The sequence below is a fragment of the Besnoitia besnoiti genome, chromosome X, assembly GCF_002563875.1.
Source record: "Besnoitia besnoiti strain Bb-Ger1 chromosome X, whole genome shotgun sequence".
Classification (NCBI taxonomy): domain Eukaryota; phylum Apicomplexa; class Conoidasida; order Eucoccidiorida; family Sarcocystidae; genus Besnoitia; species Besnoitia besnoiti.
The window spans coordinates 670,339-694,895 of NC_042365.1; the positions used below are offsets into that span (position 1 = coordinate 670,339).

Genomic DNA, 24,557 nt, shown 5'->3' on the forward strand with positions numbered 1-24,557 from the left:
TGTGTCGGAGTGTTAATTCAAATGTGACTAACTCGAAGGCGCTCGAGAGACTAGCTCACGAGTATCCTACGCACTCTCGCCGCTGAATGCCCGCAACGACAGGTCAGATGGGGGTGTGCGATAACCACGGAAGACGAAAGCTTTTGCTTCTCGTGTGAAACGGCAGAAGAGTGCCAGCGCTACCGTTCAAAGAAAACCAACCAAGGCATTCACACAAAAAAAGGTGTGACCGACACGTGTTTCAGCAGTGCGGTTGAGGGTGCTAGATAACAATGAAATCGAGATCCCATAGCCAGTCAAAAACCGCGTCGTCATCACCATTCTCATCGCGTAGCGTATCCAGCTCGCTGTCATCGTAGTGTAGACTGTCTTCGGATTTCCACGATTGCTCGCGGAACAGCGAGCGATCGCCCCCTCCGAGACCTGCGTGAGCGATAAGGAAATCCGCGAGCTTGCTCTTGGAATCGAGTTCATCCTTCACATAGGGAAAGAGACTCCCTTCCTCGCCCCCAATACCTGCTAGGTTTCCTAGTTCTTCTGCAGACAACCCAGGCAGCTCCATTTTCAGAGCGCGAATGCCGTGCGAGTTTTCCTGCCGGGTGCCGTTCTCCCGGTCCTCATCCATTAGACGCTGGAGGAGTTCGTTAAGCATGAGTCTGGGGTGCGCATCGACGTCTTCAGTAACATTCTCTCCGGGAGGAGTTGTCTCATCAGCTTCACTCAGTGAAAGCGACTCATGAGTCTTCGAATCCTCGCGACTGAAGTTTACCTCGTCGCTTGGAGGTTCATCGAATCTGTGCGCACGACCCGCATCAAAATCAGAGGGTCCTTTCGTCTCTGCGGCATCCCCGTGTTCTTGTGGAGGTTCCTCTGGCAGAATGATCTCGTAGCCACGGTCGTCCAGCTGAATTTGAAGGTACTCTTTCCACAAATATCGTTTGTGCTCAAGGGGCACGTTGTCGAATGCGTACTGGAACACAATTTCCTGCGGTACGCCGACCTCTGGCTTCATTTTTGCTTTCGCTTCCCCCTCGTGTTCCACCCGATCGTAGTACACGGAAAGAGCCGCCGCGTGGTCTGCGAACTGGACGGCAACTAAAACAGCGGAGCTGGCGATTTCCTCGGGGCTTCCGTGTTTGTGTCCTAGTCGAGTGCTCCCCCAATTTTCGCCCCGGTGTTCCGGCGCTGGCCGAAACGCCCTTTCCCGCATTTCGTCTTCCAGCACTTCATTCAGTGTACGATCTGCAAATACTGTGGAGTCCGTGATCCACTCCATTCTACCGCGACCTGTCGCCTCAGCAAGACCTCCAACGCCCTGTGTGCGGCGTCCAGCTGCCCCGGGCACTAGGCCATTAACGTCAGCTGGCGTCAACGTGTTGGAGAGGAAACGAAGCAGCGCCGACGTTACTGTTTCCTGGGGGTCGTCATGCACCTCAAATCCACCCACCACAGCCCTCTTGCCCTTTTTAGGCTGCCTGCTTTGAGGCTGCGAGGTCGTCGGCTCCTTTGCAGCCCCGTCGTGCAGGCTGTGCGCTGGCGCGGCTTCTACGGCCGGCCTCTGAAGCGGAAAACTATGCACGTGCGGGTCTGTCCCCAGTTTCGCTGCACTGAAGACGATACTGCCACCCAATGTTGCGACATCGGTGTTGGCGTGCCATGGTTCTGTGTCGAGTGTGTCTGCCGGAGCAAACTGGCCGCGCGCGGAAGTTCGTCGCGGCACTCGTTGCGGACGGGACTTTTTGATGTGGGACGGTCGGAGTGAACCAGGTTCTTTTTTTCCCTGCCTGGGTGGCTGGTCGGACGCCATCTTTTGCAGCTGCACTAGCCGGTGGTTCTGAAGTACGGTAAGTGACTGGAGAAACTCTGTGAGGTGCGCTTGCTCTGTGAGGAGTTGCTGAACGCGGCTTGCAAAGACTAATAGCTCCGTCGGGTGTACGAAAGTCATCCAGGCTTTCCCACCAGTAACCGCCGCGTCACCCTGCATCTCGCCATCTATCCGCACGCCTAGAGTTCTTCCTTCCACTGCTGCTTTCCTGTCATCCCCCGCATTACGCTCTCCAACAAAGCCTGTAGAAACGCTCTCGCTGGCGCCATTGCCCTGCTGGGCGGGCGTCAGCGCACCGATGGTGGTGCGAGCATGCAAACGGCCAATATCCATATTTGACAGCTGTAGCTGGAGTAAATATGCAGCTTGGTCGAGATGATTCCAATGCGTGTAGAATTCCGCTCGTGCCTCCCGAAGGTTGTGGCGGTGAGTGTCTACGAGCAATCTGCTGTCGCCTCTGTTATCAAGCAGCCTCAAACGCTCTACCTCAACCGACTCGTACCGCGTCCACTCTTTGTCCAGTGATACTTGCTGTTCCAGGGCTCGAGACACGAGCCGATTGAGATCCTTCACTGTTGCCTTTTCGACGTCACTGCCGTTCTCCTGAGCTGAGTCAAGCCGCTTCTGTAGAGTCTCCGGCAGGGCTGCAGACACTTCACCGGACACCGGCGAACTGTGGGGCTCGCCTCGTCTCTCTTTTCCACTCGTAGTCGTGGATTCCTTGGGGGCTGAAAACACTGGTTTTCGATTCTTTCGGCCGACAGGGTGATGTGTCGTCTCTGCGCGGTCCGCAGATACGGGAACTCCTGTTGTGTTTTCGGGATTCTCCAGAGCTCCTTGGCCGTCCGTATTCTGCTGCACGGAAGACTCAACCACACGGCCTGGGCGTTCACTCCTTCCCTCTCGTCCTGCTACTGGGGCCTCTCCGGCCATGTCAAGGGATGCGAGAAGGCTTTCGATTGGAGATTCCGCGAACTCCCGTGTAGGATCATCGTGCGTAAGGGTAACTTGAACAAGAATGGAAGAGGTTGCGGAATCAAAACCCGGCTGTGACCAGTCACGCCGACTGTGCGTTCCAAGGCGCGGCAGCCCAGGGCTCTGTTCTGTTGTCGATGGCGAGTCAGACAACCGACCGATACCGAATGTGCTATACTCTGGTAGATGCGGTTCCCGCCCCAATGCCGTGGTCACCTCTCTGTGCTGTACAGAAAGCCACAGCAGGAAAAAAGGAATTCTGACACCGGTCTGCGGCACACCCGCCGAGTGAAAACATTTCGACTGAGCAGCGACCTCACATGCCACAGTTCGTTTCGTGGGTGCATGCACAAGTCGCTATCCCGGGCACACTAGAGCAATTCCTGAATACGTGTCTCTGCTAGCATAGCACAGGACTCCTGTCATCAACATCTGAACATGTTACCTTCGGATACAGACTCACCTCAGCCTCCTGGACTAATTCGTCCAATAGAGGACTGCGCGAGCGCTGGCAGCTTGTTCATAGACGAACTAGAAAGATATCCCTCACCTTTGTGTTCGTCGGAGTAGAGCCTGGTACATGGAAGTTGTATATTTCAATCGCTCCGCCGCCGATAGCCGTTCGGAGTAACTCAGCCTCCTTAGTTTCTCTGTGGCCGCGATTGCGCTTGTTCCAATCAGGGCTGAGAGGCGGGTGTGACGAAACCCGATCGGCTGCCGCCGGCGTGGACTTTGTCTGCGAAGCACGCAACCGGTGCAGACAAGGAACACACAGCCACATATTTGTCGCCAAATGTCGCAGCTGGCCCCTACCCGTGCTTCGTTTCGCAGTTCACTTCAGAGTGGAAGGTTCACATGCACTCATACAAGAGGCGCACGCTTGAGAGTGTCAAATTGCAATACGTGGCCGTTCTCAATCTGGTCCCGATGTGGTGCGCTGTGGAAGCATTGTAAGGCAAGCGCCAGGCGCTTGCTGTCAAAGATACCGGAAGACAAGGACAAGTGTGTAAATAATTCCTTCGACGGCGCTCGAATAGCGCAAGGCAGATCTGAAACAGCAAAGCGCCTCAGCAGCTCCTGACGAAGAGTGTTACCGATATTGTTTGAACGGTTGGCTTGTTGTGGTGCAGAATGAGGCGTCTAGGTCAGGAGTGTCAGTCGTCGCGCGGGTCCCATGGGCGCTTGGAGTGTTAAGTAGGTGCAAACCGTACAAGGATTTGTTATGTCCATCGTATTTGCTAGCCGAAACAGAAGTCCCATCGATACGCTGACGCGAGACAAATTTCCCACTGTGAAAGGGCCAATGATATCTTGCCACTATTGCAAACAGTCTTGTCCTACCTGAGCACCACCGTCCTTCTGCAGAACCCCTGACGTTATCCGCGCCCCAGCGACAAGGCACACATGTTGAGGAACTGGAGTGGATCCGAGTTGCTCCAACGGCAGCAAAAAGAATGCGCTTCCAATTATCAACAACGAGCACGCTCTCAGCACAGCTCCCAGGAGATACACAGACAGCCTCCCTGCCTGTTTCCCGTTGTCGTGTTGCATCGTGTCAGGCAGGCCGCTACCACGAAATGCCCTCCGCTGGCTTAAGATCTCAGCATAGTGCTTGCTAACACTACGAATACCACATGTACAATACGCCTCACACACCTCTGCACCGCGCTAGAGAGCGTTGAACGCAGCGGAAACCTTTTGAACACGGAAGATGCCGGTCTTCCCCGGCATTCTCTAGATCAGAAACGAAGAGGACCCAGGGGCATATCTTGCAGCGAGGGCAGCTCCTCTGGAGGAAAAGGAAGTAGAACAGATTCTCGTCAGGTATGGGCGGCGAAATGTCTGAGACAAATAGCGCGTGTGCACTCAGACAAATGCCAGCAGAAGGACGTCTGACGACATGTCAGAAGCTGGCCTGTCTAGAGGTGGGAGCTCTGTACACGCCAGGGATGGGACAACAACTTCAGTAAGCTTTTTAAACGGCAATTCACGATGCGGAATGCTGGCCATCGGGGCTTTCTGCGTTGTGGGCTTCGCCCGCCTCACTGTTGGTAGCGTTGCTCGACAAACGTGGCGATATCACAAGCAGTAGCTTTCCTAGTTGAACAGAATGAGCCATATTGCTTCAGGGAGGCTCTTTCTTCTGCATGTCTAGCTCCACGCACACGGCTCCAGAATGAAACTAGAGGGCAGAATGCTCTTTCCCAGGGGAAGCCTCTCTTTCTTTGACAGGAGGGTTGATGCGAATTGCAACGGTTACCCTATTGAAATGGCAACATGCGGGCCAACCCAAGACTGGGAGAATGTAATATAGAGGCAAAGCGAATGCGTGCGTTGGCTCCCAACCCTTGTTCCAAAAACACGGCTGGGTCTCGAGTTTGTCCTTTCGAAGGGGCTCGCTGCACGGCCATGTCATGAAGTCGCACTGTGCTGCAACGGAAGAATGACTATACGCATTTTGCTATTTTATTTTCCTCAGTGAGCTGTTGGTCTTTCAGTCCGTCAAATGCAAGCGGAGACCCGGAGCGGGCTACCAACTTTGCACAGTGTACGAACTGGATTGGGGGCTCGTTCAGCATTCACATAGACTGGGCAGCTTTTCGCGTGTGTACTGGCATTTTTTGCCCTTCGGCGCGGACGTACCTGCCCCCCTTGTCTGCGCAGCATATATAAATTTTGTGGCCAGAGCTACGACTGACGTCGATTGGTCGCGCACTTATCTACTGAGAACGCACATATCTGTGTGCAGCGGCAGGAACGTCATACAAGTAGTAACACACATGCTCCTGCGCATAAGAACGACGCACATATTTTCAGTCTCTCGAGGCCGCCAGGTAGTGCCCCCCTGTCGCCGCCGCGCGGCATATTGTTTTTGTGTCGCTGGTGGTGTTGCGAAGATAGCGCTATCCACACTGGGCAAACGCTACCCGGCGCAATCGACGGAAGCTATGCAGCGGCAGATGTGGGCGTTTGGCGACTCCAGTGTGCGTCAACGATCACACACGCAGATATCAATTGCAGTAGCCACATTTCCTGGTGTCGAAATATCCAATATAAAGAAGGTATATAGGCCTTCAATACTTTAATACTACGAAGATTACGCTGTGCAGCCTTCGGTAAGAGTAAGAGTACATGTAAGTCGCAGGTGCGTTGGAAAAGAGGTCGGTGTTGGTAATGTAATTCTAGTATCAATGCATGGAAGGGACTGCCGGCAATCCACCGACGTTCACTCGTGCAATACAACTTCTCTGAAGAGCGGCATTGACTAGAATTCTGCAGTGAGCCCGATATCGAGCGGGTGAGCTTTCAAGTGGAACAGCTTCACTCAAGCGTTTTTTCGTGCTGATCCGAGTCTTCAACAGGAATACCAGCATTCGTTACAGTCACAGCGACCAAATCCATGGCAGCGTTAATGAAGGCGAGCTTTTCTGACTGCCCGTCCCCGGACGTCCTTGCCTCAGTTGTATTTTTTACAACATCCGCGGCGGCACCTTCTTCTGCATGGGGTTCAGTGTGGGCCGCACGTCGAAGAAATGAGCTTGCTTCTACAAGAACAATATCTCCGGGAGCTAAGGCCATTTCACACATAGGACAAATCTCCTCGGTAGTAAGCAAGTCCTGGAGCGCTGTGGCCTGTAAACAGGGATAAATCCGTAAGCACGCCCTGCGATCGTGATACCAACCGCTTCACCAGCAGCTTGGGGAGAGTCGCATGCTGATCACGTGCAGCTGCGATGATACCCACAGTTCCACCACCTAAAGATTATCTTGATTTCTTGTGTCAGTCGTGACCAGTTGCAGCAGCTTATGGCGGCGAGCGGTACGTAGCACGTAAGTCACCCGCAACTCGCATACGGAGACTCTGAGGCAGTCTTTCCAGGCAAACACACAGAAGGCGCGATAGCACCCCGTTCTCACCACCTACTTAAGACGCATTTAGTTACGCTCATGCTTAAATGGCGCATCTGCTTATTTGGCTTACGCGAGCAGGAAAATTGCAATGTGGGCATTGGGCGCAGTTGCCTTCGAGCAGATGCTTGCCGCTGGCGATGCAAAACGGGGATGTTTTCTGGCGATGGGTCCAGCACGACAAAGAAGGGATCAGCCACTGAATATCGAATGAGACCGGAGCTTCTCTGGCAAGAGAGGGCGATGCTGGTTTGATAAACTGAATCGCAAAATGGCCGCTGTTAGGTTCCTCTATGTTCGGCTACATGCGAATAAGACATCTTCTCGCGCATGGCGGAACAGGGCTGGCGTCGCTGTGCGTGCAGCCAACGCGTTGGCACAGTTACACTAAGACGTGCACCCTGGTATATGCTCTTCTAAACGTTCTACGAGTCCGTTGAGGGGTGATGACGCGGCAGCATCAGGTTCACATCGCCGTCATCACTCAATCCGGCTGTACATCGAGTGGCGCCGTACCACGCAAGCGCTGCAAGCCAATGTGAAGTCTGGAAGAGGCGAACTACAGAACGGGCAGGGAGAGGTCGCAGGCTCGGGGTCAGCCTCTACGGACAAAGGCGGTTTCCTCGCGCACGTTTCCACCGTGCGCCTGTGTTTTTCGGGGATCTTTTGTCGCCACTCGTGCCAAATGAGCAGCTGGCACGAGTACTTGTGAGCGCGGCGTTTCATCGACGCTCGTTGAAACACCAAGATCGCGGACGTCAGGATGGATGCCGCATGGGTTTCGAACCTGCAAGCGATACGGTGGCCGCCTCAGACCGCAGACTCTGAAGGGACGGAAGTGCGACCAGTGTGGGAGACCGAAATGCTGCACCAGGGTACTTCCTCTGATGACGATCCTGGAGTTGGTGCTAGCAGGGGCATTCACGTATTACTCCTCAAGCTCAGGTGTCTCAAGGAATGAATTGGGGAGGGCGTCGTAAATGCTGTTGCGAGGCACCCGTTGGGTTCTCTGTCTTGACAGTGATTTCGTGCCTATGTGCGTTGTTACCCGCTGCCTCGTTAATGACGTCTGACCAGTTAGAAATTCGCACCCGAAGCAGGACGCCGCGAAGGACGTGAAAAGCGCGGGCTTACCCTTGTATGTTTTCTAGCACTCTCTCGAGGAGGAACGCGGCAGTGGTGAAGTCACCGTCGCGCATTAGTCGCCGCACGAGTATGTAGGAATGGAGAGTGGCGAAATGGCTAAAAAGCTGCTCGGGCACCTCCAACTGTTGCTTTTCCAGGTCCTTCCACGCGCGAAACAGAACCTCGTGAGCCGCTTTGTATTGACCGTCTTCCTGCTCTTTGCGCGCCACTCTGCATGCGCAGTTCGCGGCTTCAGCGTGGTTGCCTAGGGCAACATGGAATCTGCACGAAATCGGTTCATCGAGTAGACCGGAGGCCTTACAGCAGATATACTACTACCTCTGTGAGGGGTAAATTGGAGACTGATAAAGTTGAAAGCTATCAGGCAAGGCGGCAGATCAAAAGCGTCGTAAACACTCGTGTACGCGGCCACACTAAAACGTCCTGCGAACACTCTGAAGAGTGTGCCGCTTTCAATAATAAGGCTCGAATCGAAAGGAAGTGCGACGATTCCCGACAGCGGCAAATGAGGCGTCTACCAGCTCGCTGAGGCTCTCACCTGTGAATGAAAACAGGGTCTTTTGGAATGCCGTCGGATATGCCTGTCAGGCGTCACGTATACAGAGACAGCTAGCACCTTCTGGCTTCAGTGTTGTGCCCGCACCCAGACGTAAAGGTTGTTTCCGTGGCTTTAGCATGGCGAAGGCGCCCGTTTAGGTGACCCACAACCAGGCTAGTGATTAAGTTGTTCCGAAACGCAGGAGGTGTTTACGAGGCCTTTGAAAACTAAATCCTCTCACCTTCGAGACGCTCTTGAAGAACGCGGATGAGGCGGGCGTCCCGCGTGCGTCCCACGAGGTCGATGGCAGCGTCATAGGCCGGTTGATCCGCCTGTATTGTCGCACAGCACATCTCCTTTCAAATGTGCGCGAGAGCCTGGACACAGCCTCTAGACTGGAGGGCGTCCACACGGTTTCCAAGGCTATGGGCAGCTCGCGAGAACAAGCTCCGCACAGTATCGTACGCAAAAGTTGCAGACTGTTATCCAACGCCTGATGCTGACTGCACAATACAAGGACGTCTAGCCGCGGAGCCAATTCGCATTTCGGATTGCCAAACACGAAAACCCTCCCTCACTGCGTCTTCCAGCATTCCCGATGCTAGGCTGTTTTGGGCGTACGCGCAAGTAGAGATCGAGGGCCTTTTCTGCCAGCCCGCTGTTGGCGTAGTGCCGCGCCGCCTCCACTAGCAGATGTTGTTTCTCGTAGTAGAGAGCGATGCTCTTCTGAACGTCTGGCCCCAGTCCTGAACCTCCACTCTGCACGGCTCAAGACAACGCAGCTTAGACGTGAAATGTGACGTGGAACTGCATTCGGGGTGTGCGTCCAAGGCTCGTCCGCGCAAAACAGCAACACATGTCTCCCTGTGCAACCTCGCGCAGATTTGGCGTACACCTTTCCTTGGCCTCGCGAGCCATGAGGAGAGTCGGCTTCCATTCGACTGTTGTTCCGCGCCTTTGTTTTACAGTGAATGCCGTCATTCGGGTATACGAACAAAACTATACAGTATGAGTGTGTCTCACACAAGTGTTGTCGCAACTCGCGGCTGCGCACCAGGAACTCCGACGACTCTTCAAAGCAGAGCGAGTGACTGGCCTCTGTTGTAGTGGATCCCCTGCGCTTGCACACTGTGTGGATTAGAATAAGCTTCTCACGTGAACGAGGGACTCCATTTCATCTCGCTCTTTAGCCAACTCGAGCGCCTCGTCTACGCGCCCGGCGGCCACCAGAAACTCGACAGCTTCTCGAACTAGACCTCTTTTCCTGCAGTTGGAAGACGTACACGATTACAGCGATGAGTGCCTACAGCCGCTTGCAAAGCATGGTGCTCTAGGCCCAAAAGCTATTCGAGAAAACGCCGAACTCTCACTCCGGGGAGTGCTAGCAAACGCCTGACGGCCATATAGGCTGGCTTAGATGTGTGTAGACGCACACCCACCTGCAGAACTCCGCAGCGGTTTCCGCCGCGGACGAGGATCGAGTTTGACGAACCCAGTTGAAGGCTTCTTGCTCTTGGTGAAGGTGATAAAGCTGCGTTTGCAGCAGCGAACGGCAGATACGAACGCACGCCAGCGTCCGCCTCTTCCAGACAGCCTGACCAGCTTGCCGTGTGCAACGAATGACTTGGGAACTGCTTCGTCGTCCCCGTCCCCGCCCCCACCTAGGGAACGAATCAAATCCGCCATTAGCCTGGCTGGGTTTGTATGTTGGTGGCGGTGGAAGGCAGTGAGTTTCGCAAGCAGTGCCTCTTTCTCTCAGCGTTCTCCGAACGGTAGACGCTTTGCGCAGGTTGCCATACCATGATTCGAACCACGGCTTGGTTATTCTTCGCCTTTGCGTATGCCGCCACCGCCTCGGCGAAGAAGCCTTGCGCCTCCTTCGCCTGCGCCCAGAGCAGCTGCAGCCTCGGCGAGTCGAGGTGTTTCATCAGCTGGGCCGCCTTGTCAAATTCGTGGGTCTGCAGGCGAACGAAAGCGGCAGGCTGCGCGATCCAACGCTCCATAACGTGAGGCGTCCGCGCGGGACACGCTTACGCAAATCAAGCGCCTGCTCGTCATACAGATGCCCCTCCGCGGCCGCGATGGACTCTGCGGACAGCCTTCAGCACTGGGAACCAGCGTCCAGCTAGCCGCTTCCCCTCGAGGCACCCCCGCCTCCCGCCTCAGAGGCCGCTTGGATGGCTCCTTTCAGAAAATGCATTCTGGCACCGCGAGGGAATGTGATGTGACTCCCACGCTTAGCGATAGAATTTGAGACGGAGTAATTGGTGCATACAGCCTCCAACCAGCGACGAAGAAACGGCTCTCACGATGCTGCAACTCGCTGCCATGACTCTAGGCAGATGCCTCACCTCGATGTACATTGTGGCGGCTTTTTGGATGTTGCCCGCCTTCTCATGTAGGCGCGCCGCCTCTGGCAGCTGCTTGAGCTTCTCGAGAAGCGCTGCACCTTCCTCCAGCACCCGGGGGTCGCCCAGGTCGACGGCCATTTGCATGCCTCGCTGAATCTCTCCAATGCGGATAGCGCACCGCGCCATGCCGGCGAGGCAGACGCATGCATCCGGCCGCGCCTCTGGGGCGGTCGGTTTCTGGCGCTTGTTTGCTGCGTTCTCTCTTTCCTCTGGAGAATCGCCCGATGAGTTCGACTGATGATGATCGCAGTCCCGAGGCTTCCAACCGGCCTGGTGGCTGTCGAGCTTCTCCCGAGCTCGCTCGTAGTGGCGCAGCGCCTGCTGAAACTTGCCTTCGTCCTCCAGAGCTTGGGCGTAACGGAGATGAAGCATGCCGAGTCTGCTCGGGTCGAGCTGCTGTCAACAGACGCACACGAGGGGTTCGACATGCCCGTGTCTTGTGTCTTTCTAGAAAACATACATCACTCGCAGCAACCCCCCAAAGCCGTCCAATTGTACCTGCTTTTGATACGACGCTCCTCTAATGCGCCTGTTCACGCGTTTGCTGCGTTTCATTCCCAGGATGATAGAGTACGGTGTCATACCTGCGCCAGGGTCAAGGCTCTGTCCCACGTCTGCAAGTCCATCAGCAGGTCGAGCGCCAACGTCGGCTGCGTCGACTTCAGAAACGCCTCTTCCGCCTTGTCAAACTCCTCCGTATGAACTGCAGGCAAGCCTTTGCAGAGTCCGTATCGGTATCGCTGCCGCCACCAGTGTTTTACATATGTTGATATTTGATTTAATGGGTTCAAAAATGAAAAATGTTTTGCCAAAAACTGTGTATCACCTTCATCATAATACGTATTGAACTTAGCAATGGAGAGAAAAAACTACTTCTTCCGTAATTGAACCTTTTTAAACTCAAAAGGAAAAAGATGATTCTGAGCGTGCCGTGTCTCGAGAAGGCCTTCAAGGGGGCATGTGCCACGCCAGGGACCTTGCAGACGTCTGAAGCCGTGAGGCGTACGTGCAGCAGCTCACTGTATATGTTTCCAGCGGCCACGAGTTTTTCGTCGCTTTGCTGGCGAATGTCCTTCAGCCACAGGAGCATGTCCGGTCTCGGGATCCGCTGATACGCCTTTTCGGCACCGTCTAGGTCTAAATTGTCCAGCGCCGCCTTGCCGAGGAGCTCCCATATTTGCCGGTGCACTGGAGCAGAGCAAGAGGAAACAGCGCACGCGTGAAAGCGCCAAAAGCCCCTAAAAAAAGAACCAGAAGCGCATCTATGCAGCTGATGCGTTTTGACTCTGTGGTGGTTCGTAAGACATCGTCGTGCCGGCAAACGCGCCTGCAGAAGACTGCTTTTCGCATCTCTCATCTGAGGCAGGGCAGGCACACTTACGGCTACTCGCGGCGGAGGGCTGGAGGCCGACGCAGTCGCGAGCGACCTCAAAGGATTCGGAGATCTTGTTGAGGGAGACGAGCTGCAGCAGCTTAGGAAGTGCCTTCTCCGGGCTAAGGCCTGATGGCAGACCGAGCGGAAACACCAACCGAAAATTGAGTCTCCACACACCGGGCGGCGATCACGGCGAGACGTTTCTGCCTCCGCCGATATCACGTGCAGGTGACTTTCCTTCGGCCTTCTCGAGGGGGTGAGCGCTTCGTTTGCAGTTGGAATTGATTCTTAAGAGGAACCGCCGACACAGTCGTGGCGTTCGGGGACCTCACCTTTGTGCTCCAGGACGATTGATGTGTGCGTCTTCAGACACAGCGTCGCGAGTTTTCCACTCGGGAGTTTGTATGTGAGGATGCCTAGACGTCGCACAAAGAAAGTACCCGGTTCACAAGCGCTGCTGCATGTGCTGAAGCAGCGAACCAGAGGCGCGAAGCCCACCCTGCAGAAGCCGCGACGAGCAGCGTAGGAAGCGCGCAGCAGCCAGGCATCTAGCGCCAACGAAAAAGCTCAAGCCGAAGACCTCTTTTGGTTTTTATACTGGAGCAGCGCTCTCTGCATGCTCGCGCTCGGGGCGACGGGCGGCGTACCGTTCAGGAGGGTAAGCGGCTGCCCGCCGCCCTCGGGAAACTCCGTCAGGCTTGAGGCTCGTTGCGCATCGAACCTTAAACTCCTGTCCAAAGATTTGACCTGAGGCGCCCATGCGAGAGCGGGCATGACCCAGTCGCCAAATGTGAACCTGTTCGCTGCGGACAGGGCCGGCGGTGCGCTTGTCGCGGCTCCGCACGTTTTCAATGAGATTTTTGGAGTGCGCGTCACTAAACAGCGATTGCACGCGACGACCCCTGCCCCGAATCCGCCTCCCGGTTAGCGTTCTATTTACGGTCTAAAAAGATCCCGCCGCTGGAGAAATCGCCTCACGGGGCAGCTGTTTTGTCTTTTCCCTGGTACCGCCCAGCCTACCTCCCTGACGGCCTCGCCTGCGATGTAGAAAGGCATGTAGCAGTAAGTCGTCGCGCGGGTTTCCGTGCAGCAGATAAAGATGGTCCGCTCGCCCATGTCCCACAGGACTGCTGCGAGGGGCGTCTCTGTTTTCGCCACGCTGAGTATCACCAAACAACCGCGCCTCCAAACGTGCAAAGGTGGCGCTGGAGAAGCGAGATGCCCAGTCGGCGAGTCGGCGATCTGTGTTCGAGGCAAGCGAAGCTGCGGCTTGCGTCCGCGCTAGGCCTCTCGGCTTCGTCAGATAGATATATATATAAGTGATCACATCTAAACTGGTCTTAACCACAAAGCTCGGCAGCGTCTCTCGACCCGTCGAGCTGCCCTTCGGCAGGTCTTACCGCATGCAGGTCTCCGTGCAAGGACTGTGAAGGAAAATGCCTCCCTCTGCGTCCTGGAAAACCGTCTTCGTGCACGACGGGTTCGGGTAGAGCGATGTGATGGCGACGGCATGCCGGTACTCACACAGGCCGGTTTTCTCAGTGAGTGAGAAATAGGTCAAGTAGGAGCCGGAGTGAGCGACGACGAGAAAATCGTCCGCGATTGCGCACGCAGTGGCAGACGCCTGGTTGTCCCGATTCGGCAGGCACTCGAGGGAGCTCTCACCAGCCTCGAGCGAGTGCACATACACCTGAGGGGAGGCAAGCATTCGCCTTGCAGAGAAAGCTCGCCATCGCGCGCCCAGAGCCAACACACCAGCCCTACTGGGGAACGAGGCACAAGTTCGTTTAACGCCTGACTCCTTTTCGGTGTTGCTCTACCCCTAACACATCAGGGAAGAGGGCACTAATCTCTAGGGTGCATGAAGAAGGGTCTCACGACTCGCGCTGGTCGCGCCTTGCTGCATGCAGCTGTCCGTCTGCTCAGATCCGAACAACCTGCTAAGCAACATCCTAGGTTACCATCCTGATGCTGTTTCTCTATCTAAATGTTGAACGCTAGCAAATGCACAAGAGGCTTCTGAAGGATATCCGATTCACGTTGGAGCCGCTGTAGTGTCAAACGGTGTGTTTTTACACACGACACGCAGCTGCAGATGCCGCGCGATGACCCGCCGGCGTACCCGACCCCCTGCTAAAATCGCAGCCTTGGAATGGCCTATCGCCACAATCGCAATCCTTGAATCCAGCTGATAGCTCATCGCTGGCTCACACGTTCCCTGAGGCAGTCCACACACGTGCGCAGCAAAAGCACGCGAGAGTCTCAGTAGAGGGAACTGCGTACTAGGATTTAGGCTTTGCGGACGTCGGATATGTGACGCACTGTGTGTTTTAGACAGAGATACATGCGCCACTGGTTTATTGTGCAGTTACCCTACTGGGGGGGCAAGCGGTAGGTTCGCCGGCGCTGGCGAACTGCGCTCGCTTAACCCCACAGTTTGTTCAACAGAAGTCGTCCATAGCGCTAGTTCTGGGCTGCGGTGGCGTTGTTAAAGGCAACAGAGGCTCCAAGGGACCGGAGACGCCAAGAACGAGCTTTCGGGCCTGAGCGGCAAGAAGCGCTCGAGGCGAGACCGTGCGCGGCACCGTCATGAGCCGCAGTCCGTCCTCTCAACTTGCACGGCATCCTCTTCATCCGCCGCCACGCAGGCGCCTAAAAACCGCTTACGTTACAGAAATCAAAGCGGAAATACTTGACCGAATTGCCCCTGCCAAGCGCGCAGTGACGCGGGCCGCAGCCCGCGATCGTAGGCTCGAAGTCCACCGTGAGGGGGGGCACGCTGCAGCCTTGGTCGCGAGCGTCTGCAGAAGCAGCGGCCGGAGGATGCCTGCATCTCCTGTGGGCTCCGGCGACTCTTCTTAGTATTTTTTCCACGTTCGCCTTCGAATCAGGTTCACTCACCGTGGAACTGAGCGGAGACCAGAAGGATCAGAACCCCGTCTCCTCGTCAGGTGCCCTACCTGTGAGGGAGAAGCCGCTGAGTGAGGTGGCATGGAGGATTTTGGTTTGAAAGGACGCCGCAAGGGAAAGTCGTCTGGCCGAGTAACAGCCTGTGTAACCTGCGCGACACATACGAGGCCACAACGAGGCATGCAGGCGTTTTGTGGCGACGGCAGGATCGGTAGGATTCACACGGCTCCTCCGTAGGGTTCTCTGCGGGAAAAGAAAAACGCGTTGGCCAGGTGGCGCTGGAGGCTGCCTTCCCAGAGTCTCGGCAAATGCGGCGAATCGAGCCCGCGGCCAGAGTGCCTTTGTTAGCAGCAGTCCTGGTGCCTTTTATCAGAGACGGGAAGTGACGGAACATCTTGGGCAGCTGGATTGATTGCCAAGAAATAGCCAGACACAGTCGCTGGGTACCTGTGTTTGTGCAGAAAGAAAGGAGCTCGCCATTATGAGACCAGGCAATCTGGGAGATCCGGCCGGTCTGCGGATGCAACTGGACGCCTTCGTTAACCTCCTCCCAGCTGTCAGCACTCATCAGTCTGATGACGCCATCTCCTGAGAACCGGCAAGGCGAAACCGATTACACATGCAGTCTGCCGCTGAGGGCGGCCGACATCTCTTGAGCAGGTGGAGGGAGAGTGGAGGGAAGCGCCTTCGTACGTCTCCGCAAGGGGTGAACCCAAGCACGCCAGTGGGAATCAGAAGTAGCGCCTGAGGACTGGACTGACTCGACCCTTTGCGCGACACAGTTCCTTTATCATCGCTAAACGAAGTCTGGATGAATCCTCGCCCTGAGCAGTCGGCCGACTGTTCGCCGCGTGGATTTCAGCTGCTGTAAAGACGATTGCCCCAATTTCACTGCGTCTCGGCTTCATATTACCTCTATTCTGGGCCTTCACTCGCACACGCCAGGTCATGGGCTCGGCACACCTGCAGTGAAAGGCGTTGCTGCGTGACTTGCGTACCTGCCAGGGCAGCTTGTCTGGTGGACGGGGCAAAGGCTATTCCGTCCAGAAACTGTGCAAAGATTCGGTGGGAAACGACTGTCTCGACTGTATTCTGTCTCACATCGACCTTGAGAACCACCACGTCGCCGGTGCTGTATCCGAGAATGAGCGCCGCGTCGTCCACCCAAGTCATGTCACTGACGAACCCGCGGTTGAGACAAATTTCTGACACAAACGCACAACAACCGGGTGCAATCGGCGCACAGCCATCAGGCCCGCCGCCGGGCACAGCCTCTTGAAAAGCCCATTATGAAGAGAATGCAGGCGCAACTGGCAAAGGGCTGCAAATATTTAACGCGTTGAAGCCTTGGATTCTCACCAATCACATTTTTTTCTTTTGGTTCACACTGCGAAACTACTCGTGGGGTCTATCGATCGATCTTACACATCTGACTTGCTGCAGCTCGCGAAATTCCCCTTTTTTGGGAGAGAGCCGCCCACACACAGAAGATTGCCGTCGACACGCTGCGGCTACACAGAAAGCAAGTCCTCACCGAGGGGATTAGATGAGTTGCCTGAAGAGTAAACGAAGACGGACTGATCCCCCACGAGTACGCTGAACGTGCTTGAGTGGGGTTCCGCAGTTCCGCTGGGCGCTCGGGCACAGCGAATGAGACTCGGTTGCATTGGCGTCTGGAAGGCCTGCACCAAGGCACCTGGTTCATTATGGCAACGCACATGAAGTGACTATAGGGCCGCCGCTGAGGAAACTCGCCAGACTCAGTTGTGCCTTCAAGTATGCGCTATCCAGGTTTCTATGCTGCGTAAACTATCCCACGCCACGGGATCCTGGGGGCCACCTGGGTGAGATTCCGCTTTGCCGTGAAATCCCTCACATGTGAGTGTGGAAAAAAGGCAATAAAACCTCTGAGAGAACCGCTGTCCCTCAGGTGCTACTTGAAGGGCTAGCCTGGGTTCTCACCGTCTGATGTGAGCAGCGAAACTAGTTTATCCTCGCTACCCACGGCGACGACACTGCCGGCGCCCCAGCTGCCAGCTCTTATTGCTCGCGTGTGGGGGCCCAGGACTGTCTCTCTCTTCTTCGTATCTCGGTCGTACAGGATAACGAGCCCCTTGGACGTCCCCACGGCCAGTGTGTGACCGACTGCCGACCACTCCATGAAGGTCACTTCTCTTCCTCCGGTATCGAGGACGCTTGCTGTCTGTGTTTGCGCGTCCCAGAGGGTGACGTCTACAGACCATGCACATGCAGGCAACCCCGTTCGCAGCATTCCAACGGATCATAGCGAAATGCGCATGGTGATTACGCCTCGTCCGCCTGCTTTACAGGGGCGTTGGGACGATGCTTTTAGTACGAGATTATCCTAGGACTGCAAGGGGCGCCACAACGTAGCCGACAGCGGATGGTATTTCTGGTAGCAGATGTGGCTGTCACATCGAGAGAGTGTATTTGGAGGCGCTGTCGAAGACGTGCGAGTTGTCAGACGCGATTTCTACCTTGGTGCAGTGCCTTTTGTATTGAGCACACTTTGCGCATGTCGCAGGATGAAAATTCCGTTTACGCATATTCGATAGCCGCGTACCTGCACCGCCTGTCTGTGAAACAGCGAGACATTCCCCATCTCTATCCCACGAAAGCGAAGTGACGGATGAGTTCGTCTCTAGGTAGAGCCGCGCGTACTGAGAGCGAAGCACAGAAAGAGTGACCGACGGATGAACGATCGCGCCAAGAGAAAAACTGCATTAGTTCCTAGGTAACGACATCAGAGACAGCAAGTATTCTTTGGTGGCAACAACAATTGAGAGGCCAGCCGTTTCCCGCGCGCGCGGATGCCTGTGTACTCATGTTTCCGGGAGCACTCGCAAGCTTGTGTTCGTGCGACGAGAACCGCAGATGTACATCCTTGTACCAGACGACATCGAACGCCTGTTCAAAGAACCAGTACGTCGTCCGCCCATAAGGACTCTCTACTGTTACCGAGAGGGGCAGAGACGTGAAAGTTGGCAGATAACTGAACGCCGTGAGGCTGCAGCATGGTCCAGACACTGGTATATCACAGTAGAGACCTTGCAATTTCGGGAGGTTGTATAGCACAGAGGATTGCACACCGTCTATGGGGTTGTGCCAGTATGCTGGCCGGAGGATCTGTGGCAGGTCTATGTATTTTACAAGCCCCAGCTCGGTGTCCTTACTCGCTGTCCCGACGAGTCGTACAGTCCAACTTCGGTCGATCCGTACCAGACGAACGCAAAGGCACTGTCCCCATGAGGCTTGGGCTGCCAAGCGAAATTTGGCGCCTGCAATCGAGCCACCTCCGGTATAATTTCGAAGCGTTTTTGCATCGTGTCCAACATGTACCCTGTGCCGAATCAGATTAGTTACCGCCAGACCGATGCCACAAACCAGTGTGACAGTTCACTCAGTCCAGCAGCGACCTCTTTGTTGTGGTACGACTCTAGCTGGGTTACGACATAGTCACACGCAGCACGTATGCACTTGTACTGAACTCTCCATCAGTACAGCCTGGCATGTGCGTTTCAGTCGATGCTAGAAAACTCCACACAGGTTCTAAGTCAACACAAACAGTCTGTGAGAGACGGCATTATATGGCTCGAGTATCTACCGCCACCGCCTTTGCAAGAGACCAAAGTCCCGACCGCACTGAGTGCTCGGCAGAACAAAATGTTTCTCCTGATCTCGAATATGCCCACTGCAGGAGCAATTCCAGCAGGCTGAGAAGAGTGTGAACATGCCCGCGCGCAGCATTCCGCTGCCGGTTCCTGTCAGATCATGTGAACTCTGTGTGCGGTTTCTCTGCAGGCGATACTTTCGGTTGCGCCCGCCTGCATGTGTTGGCAAAATCGAGTGGGGCAGCCCGTACACAATGTGGGCCAGCCGCAGTTGGTGTGTGCTTTTCTCGGCAGCATGCGCGCTCGAGTTCCAAAATCGGGTTACGCCCGCTGGCCGACACCGGCGCGATGAGTAGCTGCGTTTCTTACTATTCCTTCGTAGATCCTGTATTTCGAAGCGTCTTGCCTGTGTCAAGGGGCTATAAAAATTTATGCGTAGAGGAGGGAAGTCATTAGAGGAGTACCGCTGTTGTCGTTGGGTCTTGAAACACGGGGCGGGGGGCCACACTTGTTGCCCTCTCACAGCGAACAACAGTGCCACTCAGTTCCTGTCAAAGTAGCTCATGGCTTTTTCATTCAGGTCATCTATTGACCTCCATTCACAACTGGTATGTAAAGGTGTCCGGCTATTCATTTACATACATCAACATACTCCCATCTGCACAGAAGAGCCACCTCGAGGAGCAAATGGTTCCCGAAAGTGAAACAGAGTAGCTCAGTACTGCCACATCGGAGGCTGTCAAATACCGCACCAGACTTTGGAAGTGTAGGCAGTACGGGATAGACAGCTGTTCCTAATTGCCCTGTTAATAAGTTGACGCCGATTGTTTGTTTAAAGTTGACCTCACTTGGTTGGTGTTCCTGTCCCGGTGACCTTGCTATCGTGCATTGCTTGTGTTTTTTACGAGGCGCGAAATCAGTTTGTACACGATTATTGTTTCTTTCGCCAGCAAGATGCAGCTAGACAGGATTCAACTGTTTGTCTCGCCGAAGGGCAGAGAGCCGCAAGAGCCAACGGTCAGATCACCTTCAGGTTCTGACTTCGACGCCTCATCCGCAGTTCTCAGGTTTCTCGTTGACCCTAGGAAGCCCGGGGAAGCACACTCCGTGCCCGCAACTGTCTCTGCAACGTCTACATTGTGCGCCGGTGTTCGTGGCTGCGGATCAGAACACGCTCTTTGTGTGAAGGAACTTGGCCATGCTACTAGGAGCGGCTCGTGGAACACAGCTTCGACCGCTGCCTCTACAACATTCGTCCATCCTACACTAGCCGATATCCACTGCTACTGGAGACAGCCAACTGCAGACAAACCTGATATCCCTGCCGGCGCTGCCGCGCGGCCTGCCTCACCACAGTGGTCTCGCATTTCCCCTTCTCGGGGGGCGTCCCCCTCGCTGCTCACGTCATCCAAGCGCAGGGCCACTCTCGACGCCTCAGAAGCGCCATCGCCTCCAAGTGCCGCTCGCCTGCAGCGATCGCCTTCGCACCCACTCCAATTTCTGCAGTCGTGGGCTGGAGAGGGCACGCGTCTCGCAACTGCGTCAGTCAGATGCGGCATCGACACCTTCGATAAGACCGGGAATCGGTCGCGTGCCTCTGGCTATGCTGCGAGTGGTGTATCGGTCCCCCTGCGACAGCGGGAGGGCGCCCTGCTGCGGCTGAAGGCCGGTGGAAGTACCCCACCTGTTCACAACTCGGAACTATCGACCCCACTGCAGTTGTACCAGGAACTATCGAGCCAAGCAAGTAGCCAGGAAAACGCCAGTCGGCAAACGCGCGCAGATCAATGCAGCAGAAGCAACAAAGGACGTCTGAGCTACTTTCGCCGTTCGACCGCAGGCCAGCGACAAATTCCCATAAAGTGCCGACAAACGTTGAGCGCGAAGAAGGCATCCTTAGAGCCTCGACCCAGGTCTGCATTCCAGGCTTTGGCGTCCCTTAAGTCTGTTGGCGGCGGCACAGTGCGGTGTACGGATGGACGGCCTCAATCCCATCCTAGCCCCGTAGAGCACACATTACTGAAACTCAGAGTTAACAGCAAAGTTATACGTCGTCCCTTTCTCCACTCAGATTCACCGAGTCTGGGCAGGCAAGGAGGCTGCCTTTCGTCCCTGTCCCCTGGATCACCTTGCTTTCGAGACTCCGTCTCAGAACCGATCGTCTCTACGGAGGACCTCAGCCAGCTCCTGGACGACACTGCCAGTCAATCGATGCTCAACAGAAAGCTGCTCGCAGCCCCATGCAATTTACTTCCATTTCAGTCATCGATGCTCCACACATTTCTGACTGTTTGGAGGCAGATTACCTCTGAGCGGCAGCTGATGCGTAGGTTGGCCTGTGATGCGCAGCGACACAGGGACCTGCGAATCGCCCGCCAAGCATTTCTGGGCCTTCGTATGCACGCACACACGACGATGCAGCTTCGTCTTAAAGGTGACATTTGCCGCCTCCAGGCGATTGCCTACAACGCGCAGAAGCACTTTTTCGCCTGGCTGCGTCTCCATTACGCCGGGAGCGCCCGCAAGGCTTTTCTGCAGACGTTCGGCCTGAGGGCGTTTCGCAACGGCGTGGAGGAAGGCTATAAGCTGAGAGCTATTGGTGGGTGCATATCAACCCGTGAGACTTTGTTGAGCGCCATGAGGGCCTCTACAAGCTGCGTGGCGCAGTCGATTGTCACGAGTCTCCGTGGATTTTACATAGCACACCAGCATTCGTAATCAGACGTGTGACGGTATCGGCGTGCCCCTGTTGTGAGACGCCCTGTAGGTGATCTCATGCGGTTGAGTTCCATGCGTTATAGCCGGTGTCGTCGTGAACCTGAAAAAGTTTCTAGTGCATATGGCTGGCACTGTAGACATCCTTGTGTTTCCGTAAAAGCGCAGACCTTTCCACACTGGCAGTCTACACGGCTGCCTTTCGATTTTCCCTTTCTGCCACGATTTGTTCACCGCGTCTCTTTGTGCCCCGCTTTCTGGTTTCGCCAGCTGAAGCCGTCTACTGTCGGTTCCTCAAGATTCGAACACTGCGAGCTTTTGCGCAGTTCCGGCTTCTTCAAGAGCAGGCACAAGCCGCCGAAGCGGTAGCCACACGACGCTATACGCGCTCCCTGCTACGAAAAGGCATGAAGGGCTGGCGCAAATGGCATGCATATATCGGGGCATGCTCCAAGCTCCTCATGGTCGCTTCGCAGCTTAACGCGTCCCGACACCAGGATACGTTGTTGACGGTTTTACGGGCGTGGAGGGAGGCTGCGATCCGGTCTGAGACTGAATACTCCCGGTGAGCGCGGATTTCTAGAAAAAGCGACTCCGTGTCCCCCCCCCCCGTTGCACGATCGGAACGGCGCGGAGAACGGAGAACGGTGATATGCTGATGATTCGCACTTCACGTGGGGGTGGTGAGTGATAGGTTCTCTTAGCGTCACCATCCGGCTGATGCCTATAACATTGCCGATGTGGAGTAACCTTAATGTTATAGCGTATTGAAATCCATCACTTTTGGCTGTCTTATGTAGAGTAGTGTGGTGGTGATGTACTGAAATCATAAAGAACTTGGTTGGCTGGATCTTATAACCGGAGTTATCTTCAGTATGGATATTTCCTTATCACATGCGTGTTCCACGTGGACTGCGAGTGCGTCGTACGATGCAGACTGGTGGCGCTCGCACTGCCGCGCCGCGTAAAAGCGGCATTCAGGAAGTGGTTGCGATGGGCGAGACTATCAAGTTGGCTGCGAGAGAAGAGGCGACTCCATGCCCAGAGCCAGACAGCTGAGCTATTTCGAAGGTGGAGATCGCTATCCCAGGAGAGCACGACTGCAGGAAAAACCATTCAGAGAGACATCTCGTTTTCCTTGAACGAAAAGAGGAAAATACGTCTCGCCGCGGCAGTCAGATCTTGGCGAGCGCTTGCGAGTGGGCGGGCATCAGCAAGACGAGCTTACAACGCATGCCTCACAGAGCGGAAACGGAAGCTTTTCACACATCTGAGAGAAGTCGCATTCCTCTGGGGTGTCCAGCGGGACTTGGCGAGGGAAAAGGCTCTGCGTTACGCACAGAATGTGTTGCTCTACTGGCATCGCCTGACGCGGCGACGGAAGCGTGAGCGTTTTGTCCTTCGGTGCCTCGTGACCTCACGCGACGAGAAAGTTCTCACTGCTGCGTGGCGAGACTGGAAGCGCGCGGCCACGTTCAATCGGCTGGCGACGGACTTTGGCGACAGGCGCATCGCAGTTAGAGCCTTCAACTCTTGGAAGCTCTTGAGCGCGCAGCGGAGACGTCTGCAGAAAAGCTCAGCCTACTTTGTCGCCAGGGCGGCTGCGAACTGGCAGCGGCAACGATTCGAGCAATGGGCTGCGCTCGTGCGATTCAGAAGATCGGCAAAATTTCAGGTTTTCTCGCTCTGGAGACAGGCCGCCCGGATTCGCAGGCACCACCGAGCGGTCGCGGCGCACGTGGCGGCTCGGAAGGACCGAAACACGCTGGGCACTCTCTGGCGAGCCTGGCGGGAACAACTCGCTGAGGCGGAGCAGGTGCGCACATTCCAGTTGCGGCAGCAGGGCCGGAAGGTGCTGGGAGCCCTTATCGCGTACTTTGAATACCGCGAGGCGAAGCGGGCTCGAGACGAGGACATCCTCAGTGCGTGGGCCAAGGCGACTACCGAGAAGCTCCTTCACGTGTGGAGTGAGGCGGCGCATTACAGATGGAGGCTGAGAACCGCGTACAATCAAGTCGTATCTCATCGCAGACACTCCGTTCTTCTCTCGTTCTTTACCGTCTGGCTGCATGAGACGGAGTTCGCGCTCTCGTGTGGAGGCACGATGACCAGCGGAGGCGGATGCGCGCCCGCGTCACCAACCGGCGCGACACAGACCAGCGGGTTCTGGACTGCCGATCGCCCCGCGCTCTCAGAAATGACAGAGTCGGGTGTGGCGGTAGAGGACGCGGTGCAGGCGCGTTTGAAGAAACATCTCAGCAACGCACCTACGACGTCCATTTGGAACCACAGGAAAGAAAGCGATGCCGCACAAGTCGCGGCTTCGCCTGCGGCGTCATCCGGAGAGAACAGCACAGACACATCCCGGCCCTCTTGGTCGCCGACTCTGGAAAGAGCGTCTTGGGGATCATCTCCTATCCGCGTTCAAACACTCCGCCCATTCACGGGGCTTAAAACGCATGATCTGGCGGGTCCCGAGAGGGAGTCTAGGAAGGGGGGACAGGCATCGAGTCTACAACTGACACCTTTCCGCAAACGGCAGAGTGGAAGCCTTCTGCAAGCCTTCGCAGCGTGGAGGCGGTTGGCAGAGCAGAGTAGAGACGCGTCAGAGCTTCGCAGATCGGGAGACGAACGAGAAAGGACGGAAACGCGTCACAGGACTAAGCAGCGTGTGCCGTTCATCCGCAGGGCTTCCGACCCTCACTGGCTCGAGACAGACGCCGCGCGCCTCGCATACAAAAAGGCGCACTGTTTTCGCGTGGTGAAAGTGCAGCAGCGGGGGTTTCGTACTTGGCGGGCTTTTATGAGCACAAAACACTGCATTGTGACTCGACTTCAGGATGAGTTCCGAGCTGTGCGAGCAATGCGAAAGTGGAAAGCTGCCTTCGCACGGCGAAAGACGTTGCACGCCCTCGCGCATGTCCAGTGTCATTACTTGCAGGATATTGAGCACCCCAAACCATCGCGGGGATACCCGTCTGAATGATTCGAAGTGTCTGTGTGCTGCGGCCGGGTATTGGCTTCGAGCTGGCGGGGCGACCGAATACAAGTCACGTCGCTGCAGATCAGGTACACTGGATGACTGGCGCATGCAAAGTGGAAAGAAGCAGAAAAAACGAGT

General features: G+C 55.6%; 3 protein-coding genes across 3 annotated transcripts; 1 reads left to right on the plus strand and 2 right to left on the minus strand.

Moving 5' to 3' along the window:
* Nucleotides 1–262: 262 nt before the first annotated feature.
* BESB_016500 (uncharacterized protein) lies at nt 263–2,758 on the minus strand (the record flags this gene model as incomplete). The annotated part of the gene is made up of 1 exon (XM_029360365.1): nt 263–2,758. One exon carries the CDS (start codon nt 2,756–2,758, stop codon nt 263–265), a length of 2,496 nt encoding a protein of 831 aa, XP_029216341.1.
* A 3,363-nt stretch (nt 2,759–6,121) lies between these two features.
* Nucleotides 6,122–18,433, minus strand: BESB_016510 (uncharacterized protein; the record flags this gene model as incomplete). The annotated part of the gene is made up of 26 exons (XM_029360366.1): nt 6,122–6,433; nt 7,226–7,496; nt 7,844–8,116; nt 8,394–8,436; nt 8,635–8,725; nt 9,015–9,152; nt 9,549–9,657; nt 9,833–9,924; nt 10,193–10,351; nt 10,745–11,200; nt 11,389–11,507; nt 11,825–11,992; nt 12,186–12,305; nt 12,512–12,595; nt 12,827–12,926; nt 13,200–13,338; nt 13,580–13,869; nt 14,302–14,397; nt 14,847–14,980; nt 15,140–15,238; nt 15,537–15,677; nt 16,088–16,294; nt 16,624–16,785; nt 17,052–17,321; nt 17,674–17,770; nt 18,284–18,433. 26 exons carry the CDS (start codon nt 18,431–18,433, stop codon nt 6,122–6,124), a joined length of 4,320 nt encoding a protein of 1,439 aa, XP_029216342.1.
* Nucleotides 18,434–21,136: 2,703 nt separating this feature from the next.
* BESB_016520 (uncharacterized protein) lies at nt 21,137–24,422 on the plus strand (the record flags this gene model as incomplete). The annotated part of the gene is made up of 3 exons (XM_029360367.1): nt 21,137–21,320; nt 21,707–22,001; nt 22,373–24,422. 3 exons carry the CDS (start codon nt 21,137–21,139, stop codon nt 24,420–24,422), a joined length of 2,529 nt encoding a protein of 842 aa, XP_029216343.1.
* Nucleotides 24,423–24,557: the final 135 nt, after the last annotated feature.